General features: G+C 33.3%; 1 protein-coding gene across 1 annotated transcript; it reads right to left on the reverse strand.

Moving 5' to 3' along the window:
* Positions 1-461: 461 nt before the first annotated feature.
* LOC100543055 (low-density lipoprotein receptor-related protein 1B-like) lies at positions 462-21,584 on the reverse strand. The gene is made up of 12 exons (XM_031554261.1): positions 21,388-21,584; positions 20,485-20,633; positions 19,493-19,586; positions 17,914-18,030; positions 17,634-17,753; positions 15,855-15,974; positions 11,826-11,942; positions 5,441-5,547; positions 4,664-4,793; positions 3,685-3,791; positions 3,240-3,372; positions 462-617 (listed from the first exon to the last, which is right to left on the reverse strand). Exons 2-12 carry the CDS (start codon positions 20,563-20,565, stop codon positions 475-477), a joined length of 1,269 nt encoding a protein of 422 aa, XP_031410121.1. The 5' UTR covers positions 20,566-20,633; positions 21,388-21,584; the 3' UTR covers positions 462-474.
* Positions 21,585-22,292: the final 708 nt, after the last annotated feature.

A 22,292-nucleotide genomic window follows, 5' to 3' on the forward strand; every position in this document is an offset into this window, starting at 1 on the left:
TTTTTGTATGGGTGTGCACTTTTGCTAAAAATATCTTCACTATTTCTAACATTTTGTGATCCTCGACTGCATTAAGTATTAATCACACAAGGTAATTACTATGTGGACTAATAATACACAGCATTTGTTACACACCTTTTGTTTTCAGAATAATAAGGAAGTATACATCTACCAGGTAGACATAACTTAAAAAAGACACGCAGGTAATTTTTTATTTGATACCTAACTGTAATTTCAGTAAATTTGAAAAGAAGAAAGGTGAAGCCACTTTTTCAGAGCAGAGTTTTCACTGTCATAAGTAGCAGGTAACACAACACTAACTTAGCATTTATAAAAGATTACCCTGCTTGTTTACCAAAAGTTTAAGCTAATTGAAAGGTTAAGTGAAGAAAACTTGGATATGTATCCTCATATATTTATGTATGTTACATGTCATTTCTAAATTAGTTATTTGCTTTACTACACAAACAGTATTCAGAAATTTAATGCCATACCACACATTTCAGTGACTTCATCAGAGTTATCTCCACAGTCATCTTCTCCATCACAAACCCAAAAATGCAGTTTGCAGAGGGAATTGTTGCACAAGAACTCATCAGCTCTACATATACTCCCCCCTGGGAAGAAAGGAAGAGGACAGAAATAAACAAAGAAACAAACAAATGAAAGCCAGTTCTTGGTAAAATTAGTAGCAACATTTACACATACTATCCGCAGAGAATAGCACGTTAGCACAGCTAAATGAATAAATCCCAAATGTAAGAGCCAAAGAGGCAAAATCTTAGTTGATCATACAGTACTTTCACGCTCTTTTCATAACTGTTATAGCCAGAAAAAATTCCTCCTGATTCGTCAATCGAGGCTGGTTTCACATGAATGTCTGCTGCTCTACCTACTTCTATTCCCATTCTCTGAGATATGCACTGTTTTCAGAAGGGACAAAGCGATTGCTGTCCTTTAGTTATGAGATATGAACAATTTCTTCTGAGGTCTAAGAGACTTGGCCAGGCTTGTAGCATTCCCTCAACTGTAAACCCTGTTATTAGGGAAGATCTAGATTTAGGCACAGAGTAGATGACCTCTACAAGTATATTCCTTTTTGAACTTCTGAAATTTCCAATTAGGATCTTTAGCATAAATAGAGAACACATACAAAATTTTTTTCCAAGTAACTTTCATATTGATTGAAACAGCTAACAAAAAAGTGCTTCTTGCAGAAGTCGTGAAATTTTATATCTAGCACCAGAACTCTCACTCTGTCTTTGCTCAGTGCAAAGACATCTATTCTAGGTCCATTACCTAGATGGAGTTCCCATGACTTTCTACTTATTCATTCAAGGCCATATTCACATTCTTCTAAAATCAAAAGGACACCTTATTCCTCTATAAATGCTTCAGAACAGGTTGAATATATATTTTTTTGGAGCACTAATTTGCATGAAATATCTAATATATAAGAGGATTTGAGGAACTCTCACACTATGTTACTGAATACAATTAAATCCTATTGTAAGAAATATTATCATTATTCATGGAAAAATATATACAACTCCAGTATTTTTTAATTACAAAAGACATGAATTTAAATAATTGTTTGTTTAATCACCGTAAAAAACATACTAGTTGGATAATAGGTTTAAAAAGAAGTGATAATTACAACATGCACAGTGGGCTACAGATAACTACTGTGGAAATTGTTTCAGAATGCTGTAGAATAAAACTCCATTTGTGTTTGCTGTATTTCTAAAGAAGAAAAAAAATTAGTTATCAGTGAGATAAACTGGCATTTGTTTTATGTGATTGCTCTGCCCTTCATAATTCTTTTACAGAATAGATTTCTCTAAGGGAAATCATAATTGTGACAGAAATGCAAAGTATTACAACAATAACCAACAAGGCACAAGGCTTCTTATTGAATTATAACAATTTGCAGTTCACAGAAGTTCCATTATGCCATCCAAAGAATAACATAGACATCAGATTAAATAAGTATGTTACTACTTATTTACAGTTCATTGTTCCTAAAGATTTGTGGTCTATGTATTATAAAAGGCAGCTTTAAATGCACTAAGAGTTGTTGCTTTCTTTCCTGAACAGTTAAAATTTCATTGATCTGTCTTCTTAAAGCAGTTATATAATATTTTTACCATCTGAACATATCCAAATTTCTTCAATTTCTAGTCTCTCAGTCAAATGTAATTATCCTGTGTAACCTTTTTTTTTTCCCCTCAAGGTAATTGTTGTTGCTTAGTAGATTTATGACACGATAAGGGAAGGATATTTTGCTCTGCAACTGCTTGTATCATCTAATTATTATTACTTACTACTGTACTGCATACAATACAGTTACATGTGTAATTCCAGATGTCTAATTCACAGAACTAGGCTCACTTGTAAGAAAATAAAACAAAGAAAAACCTGGAATAATAAACCAACAGACTGACAAAGAGCTGAGTAAAATTTTGAACTTCTTAAAAATTTATTTGACAGAGAAGTTCTGTCTTTGTTATAGGTGATGAGGTGCTAGATGTACCTAGTGATAGGGCTAGTGGGAATAGCGGTAGGACCAGAGGAACCAGCCTCAAGCTGAGCCAGGCAGTTTCAGGTTGGATATTAGGAAAAATTTCTTCTCTGAAAGAGTGGTCAGGCACTAGAATGGGCTGCCCAGGGAGGTGGTGGAGTTACTGCCTCTGGAGGTGTTCAAGAAATGTTTAGATGTTGCACTAAGGGACATGGTTAATGGGGAAATATTGGTGGGAGGTGGGTAACTTCTCCAGTAATATGTAATTGCTTACATCTGTGCATTTCTATGTACATATAACTACATGCAAACAAATATATATGAATATACAATGGAAAAGATATATTAGAACAAGATTTCTGAAATGTCAGCAACTATGGGAATTAGACTAACAGATGTATTTCTCATTAACGTTTGGAATCTTAGTCATAAGCACAGAGTTTGTGTGAACCAATTTATGTACATAGTTCTGCGCTCTGAGTAGAAAAGAATTTGACTTCAGGCCTCATGTTCATGTTAGATGTAGAATTTTGTGTACATGGAACTAAACAGAAAATTGGGATTTTATGCTTATTTATTTAAAGACTGTTCATGATATTACATAGCATTCTAATTATTATTGCTCATAAGATCATTTTAAATAACAACATTCCAGTAATACTGGATGTCTTACTGATTTCTTTGATAGCACAGAATACAACGTAAATAAGAACACAACCTTGGACACAGTCTTCTTCATCACTACCATCCACACAGTCATGGATTCCATCACAAAGCCATCTGACAGGGATACAGTAGGCCTTATTTTTACATCGAAACTGATCTTCTTTGCATTCCGTTACACAATCCATCTATGTGAATACAGAAGTGAACTAATTATTAATAAACAAGAATAATAACAACATAATGAAATGTGACAAACTTATCCAAGCTGAAGAGTCCCTGAAACAAACTACCCCAGGATGACATCCAGGTGTTGACTCCGGGGAAACAAGTTGGTGTGCTGCAAACAGATGTAATCCAATGTGAGTACCATGTAAACCAAATCATGGGCCAAGTTATCTGAAGGGGTTTGAGTGATGCCAACAACAACAAAAGCCCCCCAAAATTCCAACCAAATAGTTAAAAATTGATGTCAGAGAATAAAAGAAAAACATGAATACCTCATCAGATCCATCAGCACAGTCATACTCTCCATTACATTTCGAAGATGCTGAAATACAGCCTCCACTTGCACAGATGTATTCACTTGCAGAGCAGGTTGGAGATGCTGGTTATAAATAAATATTTTAGCATTAGAAAAAGATAACTTATGCATAAACTGCTTTGTAACTTCATGTCTTTATCTCCTTTAAGATTAGCAAGCAAAAATGTAGATAAGCTTTTCCAATCTTTCATAAACTACAACGAAGCCTTCAATGAAACCAAATTGTCTCATCCTAAGTGAAGTGTATAATAATAGTAAAAGGTTATACATGTTTTATCACTATGAATTTTTGTTTGTTTTCCTTATGCTTGATAATAATGGCTAATACACACATTTTCTTAGAATCAGAAGATTAAAAAAAATAAGCTTGCTTAAAACGGGCTTAGGATTTTCCTAAAGTTATGTAAGTACTTATAATTAAACTTAATTTGTGTGAAACCATGGTTGTAAAGTATACATGGTTACAATTAAAATAAACACATATTAATCATTACGATTTAAAATACAGAGACATATTTCTGTCACAGTGGAAATCAGAGGAATTTTGTCATAGACTTCATAAGCTGTACTAATGTAGAGAATGCTTACCAAAAACTTGAAGTAAATACAAATAACCACATTTTCCAAGAGATAAACAATGAACTGAAACAACAGTAACAATTTGCTAGAGAGAAGCCTTGCTTAAGGACGAGTGAAAACAGAATGAACACCACGAAAAAAAAAAATCTCCAGACACTCTCATAACATGCTAAGAAGTGCTCCTCTTTTTTTCAGAGCAGAATTCTGTAAGCTGAGTTATATTTCAATCTATTTAAATACCATTCTCCTCAACAGTTGTATACACAGCTTCTTTTTAAAAATGAGTTTTAAAAGACACAATGGTACAAATTTGGAAGAACAAACTATATCTCAATTTATTTTTTTAAACAAAATACCTGGTTCACAATTTTTCTCATCATCCCCAAGTTTGCAGTCTTCATGACCATCACATTTCCATTTTGCTGATATGCACTGACCGTTGGAACACTGGAACTGATCTCTTGAACAGCCTGTTTCACAGTACCTCTGTTACAATAAAAACAGTATATATTCAAGATCAGTACTTAATATAAACAAAGTTAAATATACAGCTAATCAGAAGAGTTAATCATACCACTACTGCTTCATGCTATGAAATATGTCTGTGTCTTATGAAATAAAATAGCTTTCCAATTCAATTTACTAATTGTGATTTGAACCCTCTAAATAAGCAGGAAGCACATGAATTCCAACACTGTCTGGAATGAAAAAGAGACAAAAAGAACAAAAAGGAACTGAGAAAGGGCAAAACAAATATCAAGAGTGCCTTTCCTACTCAAGCAACAGCCCATATTTTCGCAACGAAACCCATAAACCAATATGCTGCTGGTTCAAAAAGCAAAGGTTCCCCAACTAGAGCACAAAATACATTCAGTTAGGAAGAGAACCAGGTCACTGATGTGGTGAAAAAGGTGAAGATAGACTACAGAAAAAAACTTGATTTTAAGTCTTGTTCTCTTTTTAGATAAACTAATTCAATAAGTTTGATTTTAATTTAGTGAAGACATCTATACGATGCATGAACTCGCATATCAAATTTGCATTCTTGATTAAATAGTCATATGTAGAAAATTCATTCTCAAGCAATCTGAACCTAGCAATTTTCTAAACTACTTCCCCAGGAAGAAGCCTACCTCATCTGAGCCATCTGCACAATCATAGTCTCCATCACACCAGAATCTTGCTGAAACACAGTCTCCATTTGCACAAAGAAAGTCTTTCAAAGTGCACGTTTGAGGCTCTGAACAAAGAAGAGTAACAGGCCTAGGTTTATTAGCATTTCCATAAAAATAGCTCATACATACATACCCCAAGTCAATTAATGAATTACTACAACAAAGTCAAAAACATTAACCCTCAAATTCTAAGAACTTTTTTTTTTTTGAAGGGTTTTGCTTCATCATATTTTATAAATAAATTTCACTTGCATATTACAAGCTGTTCATGAAAATACTTTCATTTCATTTCACAGTATTTCTTTACAAAATTATGAGGCTGAATATATAAGTATTAATTATTTCAGTGCATGTATGTTATGACAAATTTGGTGAGATAGATACCACAGACTAGAAATTTGTTTTGCACCCGTTAATGCCCAATGTAATTAGAATTAAATGTAACCTTGACTTTCAGTTAAATAGCTTGTAACATATAAATGTGTCAAGAAACAGGTTCCCTTGTGCTACACATTCAGGGGAACAGTTTTGAGATGGTAAATGGAACACCACAGAAGGAAAGTTCGGAGTTTCAAGTCAAATGATTCAGTTTTCCAGCAATTAAGTATGGAATGAAGCATGACAATAATAGTGGCTTAAAAACTGACAGAATTATTAGAGGCTTAACAGAAAGGGAATGTGATGAAGTGCAAAAGTCAACAGACAGTATGCATTCATAAAAAACCTGACTTTTCTATACTGTCAGTATTGAAAATGGAAAAAAAGTAAAAGTAAGGACACTTTTAGGAATTTTAAAGTAATTTCAGGGAAAAGAAAAAGGAGATGTTAGATAAAAAGAATCTAAGAAGCCTACAGACAGACAAGAGACAGTGTATACTGGAAGTGGGTTATTTTGTGATGAAATGATATGTTTTTCTATTCCCTGGGAGGAATCAAAACACATGGAAGCTGGGAGTCATTACAGAAGGTGGAGGAGAAGAGCAGACAAATCTGATTTGAGATATAGGCAAAGGAAACAGGAGAAGGTGGCTGCAGGGAGTGCTGAAGTAATCCTAATAAAGTGAGATTGGCTGTTTCAGCCCTTTTATTTCATTGACTGCATAGCTCTGCATTATTCCTTTTATTACCATAAAAACTCTGGACAAGGGATCAGAGTGGAATATTCTCCCAACAGAATACTATGTACTTTCCTCTTGAAAATGGAGCTATTACAAAAAGCTGGTAAGAGTACTGAAGGGCATGTCCCATGAGGAGAGGATGAGAACATTTGGGTTGTATGGTCTGGGGAAAGGAGTCTGAGAGAAGACCTCATTGCTCCTTAATAATGACCTAAGGAGGGGAAGTAAAGAGGGAGGAGCTGGTCTCTGATCTCTAATTCAGGATATGCAGGAACTATGCAGAGTCAGGGGATGTTCAGTCCAGACATTAGGAAATATTTATTTACTGTAAAGATGCTAAAATACTGAAACAGACTTCCTAGATAGGTGGCTCATGTTACATGCCCAACAGTGGTCAAAAGGCATTTGGACAATACCTTCAGTGATGTACTTAAACTTTGGTTAGCCTTCAAGTAGTCAGGAGGCTGAACTAGATGATCTCTGTACCTCCCTTTCAACTGAATTAATCTGATTAATTCTGTTCTAAAAGTTAATGGGGGAAACAACAACAACAAAAAAGACACCCTATGGACTTGGAACCAATAAGCAAAGGTACAGAAAAAGAGGTAATAGAACAGAATTTAATCACGTCCCTAATTGTAACTTAGTCTTTGGCAGCCTAGGGTTTTATGACTGAAAAAGCAACTAAGGATTATCTGTTAAATTATCTGTTAGATCCTTTTAATGTTTAGAGCAAACACTGCATTAAGTAAATAATGTAACATCAAGAATAAGGATTGACTGCGAATATCTTTTGAGATGGGAAGATTTCAGGCAAAAGGCAAAAAACAGCAAAAAAAAAAAATCAATGGAGAGAAGATGGAAAAGGAAGAGAGTTGCAGTGGATAGTACTAGACGAGATGATGCTATAGAGTCCTTAAACTAGCAACGGAAGATAGAAGCATGCATGCTTTTGAAAAACCTAATGTGTGATCAAAGAAAGACAACACAAGATTAGAAAATTCCACTAGGGAAGAATTTGGTGAATATCAGAATAAGAACATATCAGATGCACGTTACACAGATCTAAGGTAAAGCTGAACTTCCAAATCTCCAATATGCAGAAATCAAATACTGTTTCAAAAAGAAAAGTCTTTCTGATGAATCTGAGTTTCTTCATGTTTTCCCTCCTCACTTCAGAAAAAAAGAAAATACAGTTTGAAATGTCCTTTTTTTTTTTTAAATTTAGTTTTTCATGTAGGTACAGATTTTCATTTTGAAGTTGTAGGAAAGTAGTAATACAAGCAGATCTACACAAATTGCATCAGTTCTCCAGCACTGTTATTTTTAATCAAATCAAAGGTTAACATTTATATGGATTACTAATTTTCTCAAAGCAAAAGCTCATTGTATAAATGTTAGCATATCAGTGACTCAATCCTTTTTTCTGTCAGCAGGCCAGGAAGAGGAATTTCAAAATCTGATAAATTATAAAAGGGAAATAATTTGTGGAAAAAACAATTCACATGCAAATAAACGTATGTCATGTTTCTGTTGGGATTTACAAAATATAATCAAATATTTTTGCTATACTGCTAATGAATTATTTATAAACAGATTTGATTCTGCAAAAATGAACGCAATGAGCTAACTTCTCATTTCTCTGTTTGCAAGAAATATTTCTTCAGCTTTAGGAATACATCTCTGTGATTTTCATATGCACACAGAAGAGAACTTTTCCATCAGCGCTCATGTTGTTATTGAAAGGAATAAGTATTTATAGATTTCTATATAACCAATAAAAGTCAGAATCTTTCAGCTTCTGCTTTACAAAAACACTGAAACTCTGTCCTGAAAAAAACATTTTTATATAATTAAGAATTTTATTAGAAATACAGCACATAAAATTACTTCCTTTCATAATTTCAAGTCTGAAAATAACCTGTGGTTATGACACATTTGTCAACTAGAATGGCACAAAGAATGGGATCTCACAGGAAAGATTCAAAATCATTACATATTTGTGGTTAAATTTCGTATTTAATAAGCATGGATATTTCATTAAACCATGAATTTAAGGATTTTACTAGGTATCTGAGGTATTATACACAACTAAGAATATTTTTTTCTTAAAATAGAATATAAAGTTTGAATTTATTATGTAGTTTTTACCCGTATTTGTGCAGGTTGAACATGTTTTTATCACTGAAATCTAGCTGCTCTTAGAAAACCAACATGGGGCATGGCTGTATTTGCACCTAGTCAGCTGAGCCTGAAGCAGTGTTGAAGGATGCAGAGAATTTATAGCACTGTCCACTCAAGATCTGTCTACTGAAGATGACATTGTGAGCCATTATAGATTCCAGCTATTTCAGCTTAGTTTCTTTCAATATATGCGTTCACTTAGACACTGAATAATTGCTAGTTCTCATTGCCTTTAGAATGCAAAGTTATCCAAGGACAAAATTAACTAATTTGTTTTCTTGATACCTTGTAAGAGCAACAAAGCACTGAGAAGATTATCCAGCAATGTAATATTTCCACACTGATTAAATGCATGTCTTTCTGCAACATTATTATATTTGCTTTGCTTCACTGTTTACAGCACATATGTTTTTAACTACATTCAGTAAAACATTACTGGTGTCTTATGAGCAGGAATAAGATAGTCATTACAATGGAATTCTCCATTTTTAAAGTTCCCTGAAACAAAATACTATTTTGTCTAATATCTTCCATAAAAAATCCAAACAATCCTGAAAGAAAATTCCCCCTCCAAAAAGATAATTATTAACTGAGTTAAAAATACATTCTACTTTAATTAACGCTCTCAATAGGGACCTTTAACCTCCCAGTATCATACAATGGCTTGGGTTTGAAGGGACCTCAAGGATCATGAAGCTCCAACCCCGTCTTAGCCTGGGTCACCAACCTCCACATTTTATACTACACCAGAATGCCCAGGGCCCCATCCAGCCTGATCTTGAGCACCTCCAGGGACGGGGCATCCACAGCTTCTCTGGACAGTAATTCTTATTTATTTGGGGGGGGTTCAAATGACAGTCCTCTACTCATCTTCTGTTTTTTTTTTGTTTGTTTGTTTTGTTTTGTTTTTGAAGGATCACAACACTTTTGCATTCAGCAATGTAAACATTACATAAGAATTGCAAAGAAGAAATAAGCAGGAAATATAATTCACACTATATATTGTAAGCCAGATACAGTTAAAGAGCAACAAAGTCTGAAGAAGCTATGCCAGATATAAAGTCATAACAGACACAGCCGTTGATATTATAGCACTAATTTTCACACATTTCCAAAACACTCTCTTTTTCACCGTTGTTCATTTAATTGAATAACTATTTGTACATGTGAAGGAATTGTATATCTAAATACTTGAGCTAAATTTCTAAAATTCAGTGGATTCATTCTGTATTTTTGAGAAACAGCACATTTTCTCACACAACTGCCTGAAAAACTCCTCATAAAGGCAGGCGTGCTATATAGAACTTATAATGTACAATTCACTTTGTCAAATTCTTTGGAATTTCATATATATTTCATATATATTTGTTTAGCAAAAAAACAAAAACAACAACAACAAAAAAAAAACCCAACAACAACAAAAAAACAAATACCAAACAGTAAACATGAAATACAATTCATCACTCTGTAGAGATCTGTTTAATGCTTATATATTATAAGGTTTGTTATCGGAATTGAAGTAATTTTAGTTTGTCGTACAGGCTGCACCTGTGTACTCTCAAATCCTATGGGTACTCTTATCCTATGCACTACAGTTAGCTACAGATTTCTTGACCTGAAAGTTTAGAGAATAGTCAAGACTAGAATATGTAAGTTAATTACTGAAGTGAACACCAAGACAGCAAACTGATTGCTCCTTCATTATTTGAACACTTGTTTTTATAATTTTATTCCACGACAACCTAATATTTAAGAAAGAATCCCACTTCACAGATGGTATATTTCAAAGCAAGATGCTTAATACTTATATTGCAGACAGTAGTAATGCTTTCACAAAATTTTCAACTAATCACATCGATGAACACTGCTATCGTGAAATCATTTCGTATTTTCCTTTGATTTTTACATGACTGTAAAAATAAGTGCTTACTGTTTATAACAGGAAAAAAAAATAAAAATCTCACCAGCACTAATATGTGTTTCCTAAGTAAAATCTCCCACGAAGCTAAGAAAGCTTTTGTGTGTCATCAACACCCTCCTGCCCATGTTTAACAGTACATGGCTGATAGCAGTTACAAAGTCAGATGACATTTTTCCTTTTAGACAAAGTGGTTGCATATGAAAACTATGATACTAATGCTTTCAGTAACTCAGTGTTTTTTTTAGCAGACTGTGATCAAAAGGCATACAAATCTATTTAAACTTTAAAGCTAAACGAGCTTGCCTTCAGACTTCCTCTACCTATGGACACCATGTGCTGAATAAGAGAAAGGGGCAGACAGCACAAGAATTCATTAAGCATTTTAAGTTACTACCTCAAAGATGTCAAATACACCCTAAGGATATACAGTCAGGACCTTGCATTAAAGATTATAAAAGACATTAAATTTCTTAGATTTCAAAGAACAAAAGAAAAGAAGATTTGAAATTGTTTGCCAGCTGAACGGAAGACACTTCAAAAATACTGATGGAATTTTCCTGTGGAAATATTTTATAAAGAGGATGATTATGAGATGAAGGGAACCATTATGAGTTTGTCACTTCTTCCTCAGAACCAGATCTAAATTAACATACTGCAAGTAGTATTACAGAGACCTATTAGGCACTGAGGTTGCCCATGGGTAGGAGAGAACTAGATTATCCAAACTACTTTCAGTAACAAGATCTTTTTATTTAGTTAAGTGTTATAGAAATGGATTTCTGGAGGCATAAAACATGACAAGTCACCTGAAGAATATAAATAAAGCAATCACAATCAAAAACTATTCTTAAAAAGCAGCTTTTCTGATTGGATATATTTCATGATTTTTATCTGGATAATAAGTCTGAGGTATGAGAGTAACTCTATGACAAAGCTAAACTTATTTGGGCACTATTCACTGCGAATTCATCTGGTTATTGAAAAGTCATAGGTCAGACAGTTTTTCATCTTTCTCATACAGAAGGAAACCATACACATACAGTTCATCAGAAAAAAATCCTCTTACATGTTGCTAAACTGACTACTCGTTGAAATATGCATTTAGGTAAAAGTTACTTACTACAGTTTTCTTCATCAGAATTATCACCACAGTCATTTTGGCTATCACATCTCCAATGATCTGGAATACAGTTGTTGTTTTTGCACTGGAATTCATGAGGCCCACAAGTTTTTTTGTCTGCAATTAGAACGAACATCATTTACATCATTGTGAAGTCGAAAACTGAAAGACTGCTACTGAAGAGTGACATGATGGCATTGCAGGACACATTTCAGAAGAAAAAACCTAAATACTTGAAAAGTTATTTTCATTAATTATTTTGTTTCTCATACCACATTCTTTAAGATACTATTTTTTCAGCCATGCCATAACGGATACATCCTAAATATGATAAAAAAGATGCTGTAAAAAAATGTAATTTCATGAAAAAGGGAAATTCAGAAGGATGCACACAGTAGCTTGGATAGGTTAACATTACTGCATTAAATCTCAAAAGCTGCACTGACTTCTCCTTGAATTTTGCAGGATAATTGCCCTGTGAAAGAACAGATCACAGAGACCTACAAGAATATTTTTTACAAGTATACAGAATACATAGTTCTAAACATCTATGCTTAGAATAGCATGTGACAATTATGTGACAATTTAAAACTAATGGTGCCTAACATCAAATTTTGCATTTTGCTTTATACTTTCACTTAGTGGTGTCTCAGACTGAAAGTTTGCTTACATAGAGGAAAAATCATCAAGTATATAATGCTAAACTGAGGTTAATTTTTGTCATGTGGTAAATTGTCAGTGAATATTCTGGTTTACACAGCAGTACCATAAGCAAAGCCTTTCAAAGATGTATGAACATTCCGAACTACTTCAGCTGTCTCTGTGTTTTCTTTTCATCTTTCTTTGTTTCTTTCCTGAACAATTATTTTAGCCTAATAAGGTCTGCTAAGAAAATGAACGAAATTTAAGTCAATGGATTTTATTAAAAAAAAAAGACAGAACTTTATATAAAGTATCAATGACATATTTAAAATTACATTGCTCCTATGATGATATTTCAATTTCCTAAATTTCCATGTCCATTTGGTTATTTCAAAACATCACAGTTCAGGCTTCCTGTTGTTATCCTGACATCTTGATAAGTTCTAATATCTGACAGAATGAGGAACTGAAATACTAGCTGAAGTCAACCTACTTTCTCTGCCTCTGAAGAAGAAATTAGAGGTATGACATTTGGTGTTATGGCCCAAACTGCTGATTCTGTGTTTTGTTTTAGGTATGGCTTTTGAATACCAAATAGATTGAGGCAAATACTGGTGTGGATCTGTACACTCACAAACCTGGTAATTAAATACTGCCTTTTGCATTTGTTTCTAATTCTCTGCCAACATCACAATTATAATCAGTTTCCTCTCCAAGTACTTTAACCTATGATGTTTCTCAAGATGACAAAAATAATCCAAAGATGATCAATAATATTTCATAGAATTTGCATTATAGAATATTCCAAGTTGGAAGCGACCCACAAGGGTCATTGAGTCCAACCTCTGGATCCACACAGGACCACCCAAAAATCAGACCATCTGTCTGAGTGTGCTGTCCAAAGACTTCCTGTATTCCAGCAGGCTCAGGGCTGTGAAAATTTCTCTGGGGAGCAGGATTTCAATTATGACATTTCAAATAATTGCACTGGCAAGCACTTAAAGAACATTTAACAATAGAAGGCATAAAAATAACAGCAAAATAAAAACTTATTGTACTTGCTTTTGTTGCTTTGCAAAAGGTGGTTTCAAATTCTATGCCTATCCTGTGCATTAAAATATTTCTAGTGAACTGAAATTCTGAATATGTCTGAAATTAATATAACTGTCCACAAAATGAGTCCTAAAGGCTAATCACAGATCATATTCTATTTATCTTTCTACAGTGAATATCAATATCTAATCAGAGAAAGACAGGAAACAGAGAACCTTCTTTTCAACTACCTGCTAGGTTGTTGAAACAACATAGAAGATTTATTCCTTACTCTTCAGAAAGCATACTAAATCTATTTTGTTGTATTGCCTCTTTACATTTATGTACACTGATGGAGAAAGTTTGGCTTTCTTAAAAAACAAACAAGCAAAAAAAGCGTGTATTCTAAATGTATGATTGCCCCTTGAATATTAATCTTCCTTCTTACTCTATTTTTAATAAATAAAAATAACTATTTAATTCTTTTCATCTACGAAATACTTTTTCTTCATTTCTAAGGATCTTTTCGTCACTTAAGGACTCCAAAAGCTTTATTTTACCTTGAGGTTGACTCTGATCTCTCACAGTAGCTTACAGCTCACATACCTAACAGACTAGATTTGCTTGTCTTCCACCTCATTCTCCAGATTAATGAGAGCTCAGGAAAATAGGAAGACAGAACTAAGACATAACAAAGACGAAAACTTGAGAAAGTTTCATAACAAATGTCTGATCTTCTGGAAACGTGTATTCAACTCAAAATAAATAGTTAAAGAGCTTATTTTTTGTACTGTGGAATCCTGAAAGGTACACCCACGTTTTGTCATAGCTGTCTTCAAACACTGAACTGCTTTCCACTCTTCTTAAAATAAAACTCCACGGAAATGTGGAAGTTCATATAGAAATAGAATATAAAAGTTACGATTACTTAATTTCCAGTTTCTATCTTAAATTATAATTGTCAGAGATCAAGCTATTTTTGCATAAAAATAATATTAAATGAAAGGAAAAAGGAAAAATAGTAGTTGACAAATTATTCTGGTAAATATAAAAAATACATATAACATTTAAAGCAGATTATAAACTTCCTCAGACTGAACACAGCTTTCTTCATATTCTAACCCCCAGAAAGGCCTTTTGCGATGAAAGTATCAAAGCTCAGAGTAAAGATTGCCAGAATTTAATGCTTTATTTTAATTGTCCGGACAAAAAGCATGCATTAGGTCTATCTAATATTGATTGAAAAACATTCATTAACACTTATTTAACTATTTTAATTGCCTCAGTTGGAAACGAACCACAGAAGACTAAATATATACAGTAAAGTTCCAACAAGTTCACTCAATATTGTATTCCCCATAACACATGATAGCAAATATTTACTAAGAAAAATATATATGTCTACACAGCACATAAGCAAAAAGAAATTACCCTTTATGCAAAGTTTTGCAGTGTAGGCATTTTAAAAATGAACTATAAATGATACGTTACTATTAGCACCAACATATGCAGATCTTTATTATAGTCTACTTGTAAATTCAAAATTTAATTCTCCTGAAGTTTGCTCATAAAAATAACCATCTTTAGTTATTAAAAAAAAATGTAGAAGAACAAACTGTGTTCAAACTACTGCTATAAAGAGATTATTTAAACATATCTCAAACGCTAAAATTAAGGGAAAATTTAAAATGAGATTAAAGTCATCCTGCTCTTTTAATATGCTTAGTTAATAGCGCATAGCTATGAGTGGCGTATTTACAATTTATCCATACTCGGTGTTCCTGTTTTCTTCAACATAAAAACAGAAGGCATAATAATCAAGTAGTAAATTCAAAATAAAAACAGAGTTGGATTTTCACAAAGGCAATTCATTTATTATGAAATGTCTTTATTATGTTGTGTCTCTTTCTTAGTCTGGAAAAAAAAGTTTATGCACCTCTACTGAAATTATAGTAGACTAAAGGAAATTATGAAAATTTTCTTTATTTATTAATCACAATAGCAATAAAATGTGGAACAAATTCATGGAAACTTGATAATTTTTCAGAAAAGTAGAAAATGTCACTATATTCCAGATGAGAAACTCATTCATAATTCTAGTCAATAATGTAATAGTATTTAAGTCTATTTTAATGTCTATATTAAAGTTATAAAAACTAAGTCTACTTATATATTACCATCCAACAATAACAGTAAGAGCCAGATAAAACTATCATATCACACAGCTACCACCATAGATTGGACGAAGACTTGTTAAGTGAAATCATAATTTCCCTTTACTACTTTTTGTAACAACATCAAGCTACAGTCACATACTCAAAACAGTGATATATTCTAAACCAGAGTCATACTCACCACAGTTAGCTTCATCCGATCCATCGGCACAGTCTGGGTCTTCATCACATACCCACAGTTTAGAAATGCAGTGTTTTGTTGTTTGACATTGGAAATGGTCTGGAGAACAACTGTTTTCCGCTTTAAGGAAGAAGATTCAAATTAAACCTAGAAAATTCTGATCATGTTCAAAATATTTGCTTTGCGAGAATAGTAAAGGGTAAAAAAGACCTTCAAAAATAAGGCACCTCTGGCATTATTTAAGTAATTTCTATAAGAAAACATTTGGTTTATAGTGTTCATAGCAACAAAGTGAAGACAAAATTATTTTATGCATGATTTTAAAATCTGACAAAAACAGATTTTATTAGAATATAAGGCAGAATATTTAACTTTCTTAAGAGAGAAGCTCGTAGCACCTAGATAATCATAGAATAGCTTGGGTTGGAAGAGACCACAAGGATCATCAAGTTCCAATCCTTAGGAATGGATTAGTAAGGTGTTAGGCAACACAGAAAAAAAAAAACAGAAATGAAATATGTGTGTAATAAACCCTTCCATCTTCCATCCTATGCTATGCCTTGGCAGTCGGGTTGACAGCTGAGACTCAGAACGCTCAAGAGCTTGCTTTGTAATGCAGCAGATTATCCTATCTCACTCTAGTTGAAAACACCCCAAGTTTTCAACCCTGTCATTGTTGATCCTGTTCCTGTACCTCCCACATCCCCTGAACAACACTGTGCTGTAGGCTCTGTTGCTCTGATTTCATTTTATTTCTGTTTGGTAAAACTTATAGTTATAAGGGAACCTTCTGTATGTTATCTGCCACTTTTATACTAAAAAAGTAATCTCCCCTATCTTCTGCAGGTGTTTACTTGACCCTAATGATCTGATTTTTAAGGAAATGTAACAGGTAAATAAGCATATAATACTGTCTGTCCGAAGCTTGAGCTATCTATTTGGAAGATGGACATCAAACATGATAATTAACAAAGTCTTTGTATCCTTAGCAACCCTCCTCTAGGAGGAATTCTTTCTAAAAATGCAACTTCTGAGACAGCTAATTCAGAAAATAGTACTAGACAAGTTAGAACAGCTGTAAATCTGGATAACAAACAGAATGAAAGATATTTCAAGATGCAGCATCATTATCTTAATTCCAGAATGATCTAAAATATAAACTACTTAGAACATTTCAAATCTAATTGAAAATATTTTCTTTAATCACCTCTGTGAAATATGGAGCGAAACTGGATTTACCACAAAGATGTATAATATCTGTGTAAATGGCAATCAAGCTACTTAGGTAAATTAATGAAGTCCCTGCAGAAGGGGGAATTGAAAAAGCTGAAAACTGTATCAATTAAAAAATGTAGAGAAGAAGCTATAGGTCCACGTCATTTTTAATAAAATAAGCAGAAAAGTATTTTTTTTTTTTTAAATACGCTGCCACAAGGCATGAAAGATGAAAGCCTCAAGAAAAGTCATTTGTGAGGTGGTTAAGAGTAAAATTGATGTTTCAGTCTAAGCCAGAAACACAATTAATGCTTGAAATTAATTTGTTTACACACTCCTTTCTTTGTAATAACTTTAAAAAATGTAGTTAATAAATGGCATTTTACTTTGTTCTCTTGTATATAAAACATTGTATATCAAACAATCCAGTGAATTTGCAGTTTTGCATGCACCTCAAATTATTTTACAGGGAGGACATTTACATTATTTTACATACTTTTTTTTCATCTTATTGTTTAAAATCAGCTACATAAATCAGAACAACATTCTCTAAACATTACTTACGACAATCTCTTTCATCTTCTTCATCACCACAATCATCCTGTCCATTGCATCTTAGGTTTATTGGAATGCATTTCTGATTCTTTGTGCACTTGAACTGACCTGACAGACACACATGCGTGTCTGGAAGTTAAAAGAATAAAAATATCGACTTAAAAAGATTAAAAAGTTGAAGATTGAATGATTAAAACTCAAAGTAAAATACAAAATCACTTTCTTGGCAGAATGCAAATCGCAGCATTTACAACAGTGCAGCTCTTCTATAACACAAATAAACACCTACCACAGTTTAGTTCATCAGAATTGTCCCCACAATCATTCTCTCCATCACAGATGAAGGCTGGAAGGGCACAAAGTCCAGTTCCACACTGAAAACGTCCTGGCTGACATCTGAATTCAGCTGAAAGAAAAGAAAACTGCTTATTAATGACGACAATGGAATGGCAAAGTGTCAATAGTACTGTTCCTTCTCTATGGATCTAACAGAAGTATTTCTGACCATTTGTATTGAACTATATTGCCTCAATCTAAGCAGATGATAGTAAGGAAGATGCATGCATGGTACTTCAAAATTAATTTCAAAGTCTGAGATTTTACATTCATTTAACTACAGTTACATTTTACTCACTATACAGTCCTCTACTGAAGGATGTTTGCTGTTAGCTGAACACACACTTGCAGTTTAGGATATAAACATTTCAGTTTAAATATGCATTTAAGAAATTCACCATCTCACTCTTGACATGTCCACCACTGCTCATTCTCATAGCCACATTCTCATAGCCACTGCTGTTTGTGTGAGTGGACAATTATGTCTTCCTATAGCTATATCTTATTAGCTAATATTAGCTATATCCTATAGCTAATATTTACTTGTCTGGAAGACTGTAAGGCATAGCAGAGTTCTCTGTGTATTTAAGCTTGAGGTAAGAATACAACAGTATTTTGATTTATGTAGATTAATATAATAGCATTAAAGCAGTTAATGACTGAGACGAAAAACAGCATCATCAACAACATTTCTCTTTGGGAACCCAGTATACTAGACAGGTATTTTTCCAACTACTAAGTAAACTTGCAGTCAGCTACTTGCCTCACATTGGTCATCCTTTGGGATACTGAAAACACCATCATAACTGACTTCCAGTTGTCTACAGTTCAGTGGAGAAATACTATGGGAATCTGCAATTTGGACTATGGGAGACTATTGAGAAATATGCTGTATCTGCACCACTTTCATGATAGTGTGTCAAGGATACATCACAAATTATCATTACATAAAGTTGTTCGTACTGGAGTGGTGGGATTTAGCTCCTCAAATTACCCTTTGGAAATATTTATAGAAGTACAAAATGAAAATATATAATAAGACTTATGAGGAAAAATAAAGATTCTTAGAAGGAATCGCATGGATTACTCTTGTTATTCTGGAAACTGCACTCAGTGATAATATGCAGCTAAATGTACATAACTGTAATAAAATAAAAGCCAGTGAGATTTATAATATCACAATTCTATCACAAAAAAGATCAAATGTGGCAGAATTTTTTCTTAAAGACAGAACACTAAAACATAAAATCTTCAACAAAAATTGAAAAAGGATGAAGAAAGGTTTAAAACATGAAAAACTTGTAACTGTATCTTTTTTCCAGAGATCTTAAAAGCTTAGTAAACATTACTTAATGTAAATATTTACAGGATGACAGTCAAGATACTGACCTCTGTAAATCTGACAGGTACCAAGGAAATCAAACATACTGTAAACAAAAGCTTCCAGAGAAAATCATCTAACTTCTATAAAGCAGTACATTGTTTTTTGACTCTACTGATAAAACTGGGTTCCAGATTTAGAACACACTTACGGCACTCCTCAGGCTCATCAGAGCCATCTCCACAGTCATCAACAGTGTCACATTTCCACCAGAATGGAATACATTTGTCAGTTTTGCAACGGAACTGTAAAAGGAGAGAAAGAAGGAAGAAAGATTTCAATAACACTTTTTTTTCAAACAAAAAACAAAAAACCCAAACCAAAACCAACAACCTATGAGAAATTAAGTGATTGTGTATTTGTTCCACTAATTATCTATGTATTTTGATTTTATAACACCTATTTTTTTAATTTTTTTTTTTTTTTGGAGATGCAGTGCACTGTGACTTCAGCTGATAGAAGTCACTATAGTCCTAATGACTTTGGTACTCTCACTTGAGCTCCACTAATAAAAACTATTCATTGAATTTTCATGCATTCCATAACTTGATCCTTCAAAGTCTTACTCAGAACAATCATTTAAGCACCATATAGCTGTTTATCTGCTCTACAAAATATGTGTCTCAAGTCGCAGGAAATCACTTTGCACACATAATTCAATGTTTTAATTGATAGAATTGTTAAGTAATTGCACATCCTACCACTTCTATTTCAGCTACTGGATTGTTTCTACTGTAACCATTATTTACTTATCTACCAAATGGATTGAGCTCTTTTTTTTTTTTTTCTTTTCCTATTTGTGTAACGAGCGCTCATTCATGTATAATCTCAAATCATTTTGTAATTCTATCTTAAGAATTTTATATAAATGCTTTTTCAAAGTAATTTTGATAAATTTATTAGCTTTATCTATTCTAATGACTGGAAGAAACATTAGCGTTTAGAACAGAACAAGCTCTACACTCTCTAGGAGGAAAAAAAAGGCAATTGCAATTTTATTTTCAACAAATAATCATGAAGATGAAACACCTTCAATACATCCAACACTTACCTAATCTCCAGCCCCTTTGACAAGAGCTTCCATATTTCATGGACACTAGCATTTATTATTTAAAAGCACAGTGAATATACATATGCACTTACCTGACTAGCAGTGCAGTTTGATAAGCATGTCTTGTTATCTGCAGCAAGGTAAAAGTTAGTGGGACAGGCACATGTATGCATCCTGTCAGGGGCTAAAAGGCATAAATGACTGCAACCACCATTGTTTACTGTGCACAGATGTTTAGACACTGTGGATAGAAGAGGAAAAGAATATCAGAGCGTATTATTTCTGTTTACTTCTGAGTATCTGCTTCACAGAAGAAAATTATATTACACACATCAGTTTTAAAATGGAAAGTCTTACCACAAAATCCCTTTCTTTTTGCCTTCAAGCTATTCTTTTCTTTTGTGTGCAGCAATTATTACAAAGGATGTACATTCAGTAATGAAACAACGAGAGAAAGAAAAAAGAACTTTAAACAAAGATATGTAATAATGAGAAAAAAGATCAGCTCATCTGGGTCAAGTGCCAGATTGCATTCACCTAGAATTCCAGTAGACAGACATTAGATCAGGTGCAACTGTAACACCTACAATCTCAGACACTTTCTCAATCTCAGGCTTCTAAACAACAGTATTCTTCTGTATTATTAACACTCTTTCTACTTTTGCAATAATAATGCTAATTGTCTTCATGACACACTTTGGTGATCTTTATAACTGATAACTTGGACTCTAACACAACTTTACAATTTTGTAATTCCAATCTACAAAACTCATAGAATATCTCATCACTGAACAAGTCATAACATTTATTTAATATCAGATATACTTACAACATTGATGACAGATTTATATTTTAAAAAGTTCACTCAAAGACATCTAAAATTCAAAATAATGCAGAAAAAAATAAATGGTTGATAAATAATCTTCAGTTAATTTAGCAATTGGCTTCTATGTGAAATACATCAATGTGTGGAACAGAAGATATGGAATAATTACCATCAGGTTGCCTGTAAGAATGATACACCTGTATATCAGTTATGGTATGCCAGGAGTTAATTAGCGACAGTCTGTCTAATCCAGAGGTTTTGTGGGCACGGTTGAGTGATTTGGTTTTCCCATCTGTCCAGTAGATGTAGTCTTCAAACAATGTTAGTGCAATCACCCCTGGAATATCTTGATTAGGGACTGTAAGAAGAAATGCTAAGATTAATGTTCACGCTTGGAAGACTGCCAACTAAAATATTCCATACTGCACGGGTTGACAGATACAACTGCTACACAATGTCTGGAGAATAACTGTCATAACAATGTGTCAAGATTAAAATGTTCTTTATTACCAGTTATGAGAAAGATGAATGGGGATGTGTGTGTTCTGTTTGCTTGGAATCAGTCGGCCCCAATCAGTGTTAAGGAAATGAAAGAATTTCAGTTAACAAAAATCACCTCCAGATTCTAAACCAATAAGATATCAAGTTTCAAAGTAGGACAAAACCTAAGTATACCTTAGCCCACCCTTTGCAGAAGATGAAAAGTTATTAGAAGAACACAAAACAATGTATATATATATCTACGGATGCATTGCATTTGATAATATTTATGACAATTACCAACATTTCATTTGGGGAAAATATGCTGACAAGTAAAACAGCATTGCATTAAGCACAACAGTAAGAGGGCTTATTGCTTATTCCTAGCAGAACTAAGTATACAATAAAAAAAAAAAACATAAAGCGCTAATACACTTTAATCATATAATTAAAACATCACAAACTAATAAGTCAACATCATTTCAGAAAGGAAGAAAGGGTAAAAGGGAGAAAAAGCTTTGGGATGTCCTTCATTGTACTGTAGACTTGGACTATTTGTTCTTGGCAAGGAGAAGCGGAATTCTATTTTTCTTT

This window comes from Meleagris gallopavo, chromosome 7 (assembly GCF_000146605.3).
Source record: "Meleagris gallopavo isolate NT-WF06-2002-E0010 breed Aviagen turkey brand Nicholas breeding stock chromosome 7, Turkey_5.1, whole genome shotgun sequence".
NCBI classification, from domain to species: domain Eukaryota; kingdom Metazoa; phylum Chordata; class Aves; order Galliformes; family Phasianidae; genus Meleagris; species Meleagris gallopavo.

Bases quoted from the DNA above. Each gene is read 5' to 3' on its own strand.
- LOC100543055 (XM_031554261.1), bottom strand. From the start codon at position 20,565: ATGCATACATGTGCCTGTCCCACTAACTTTTACCTTGCTGCAGATAAC. The intron at 5,548-11,825 runs GTAAGTAACTTT...TTCTTTGTTCAG, and splicing joins TTCTGATGAAGAAAACTGTA to AGCCTCAAACGTGCACTTTG. The intron at 618-3,239 runs GTTGTGTTCTTA...CTTTCTTCCCAG, and splicing joins TGAAGAAGACTGTGTCCAAG to GGGGGAGTATATGTAGAGCT.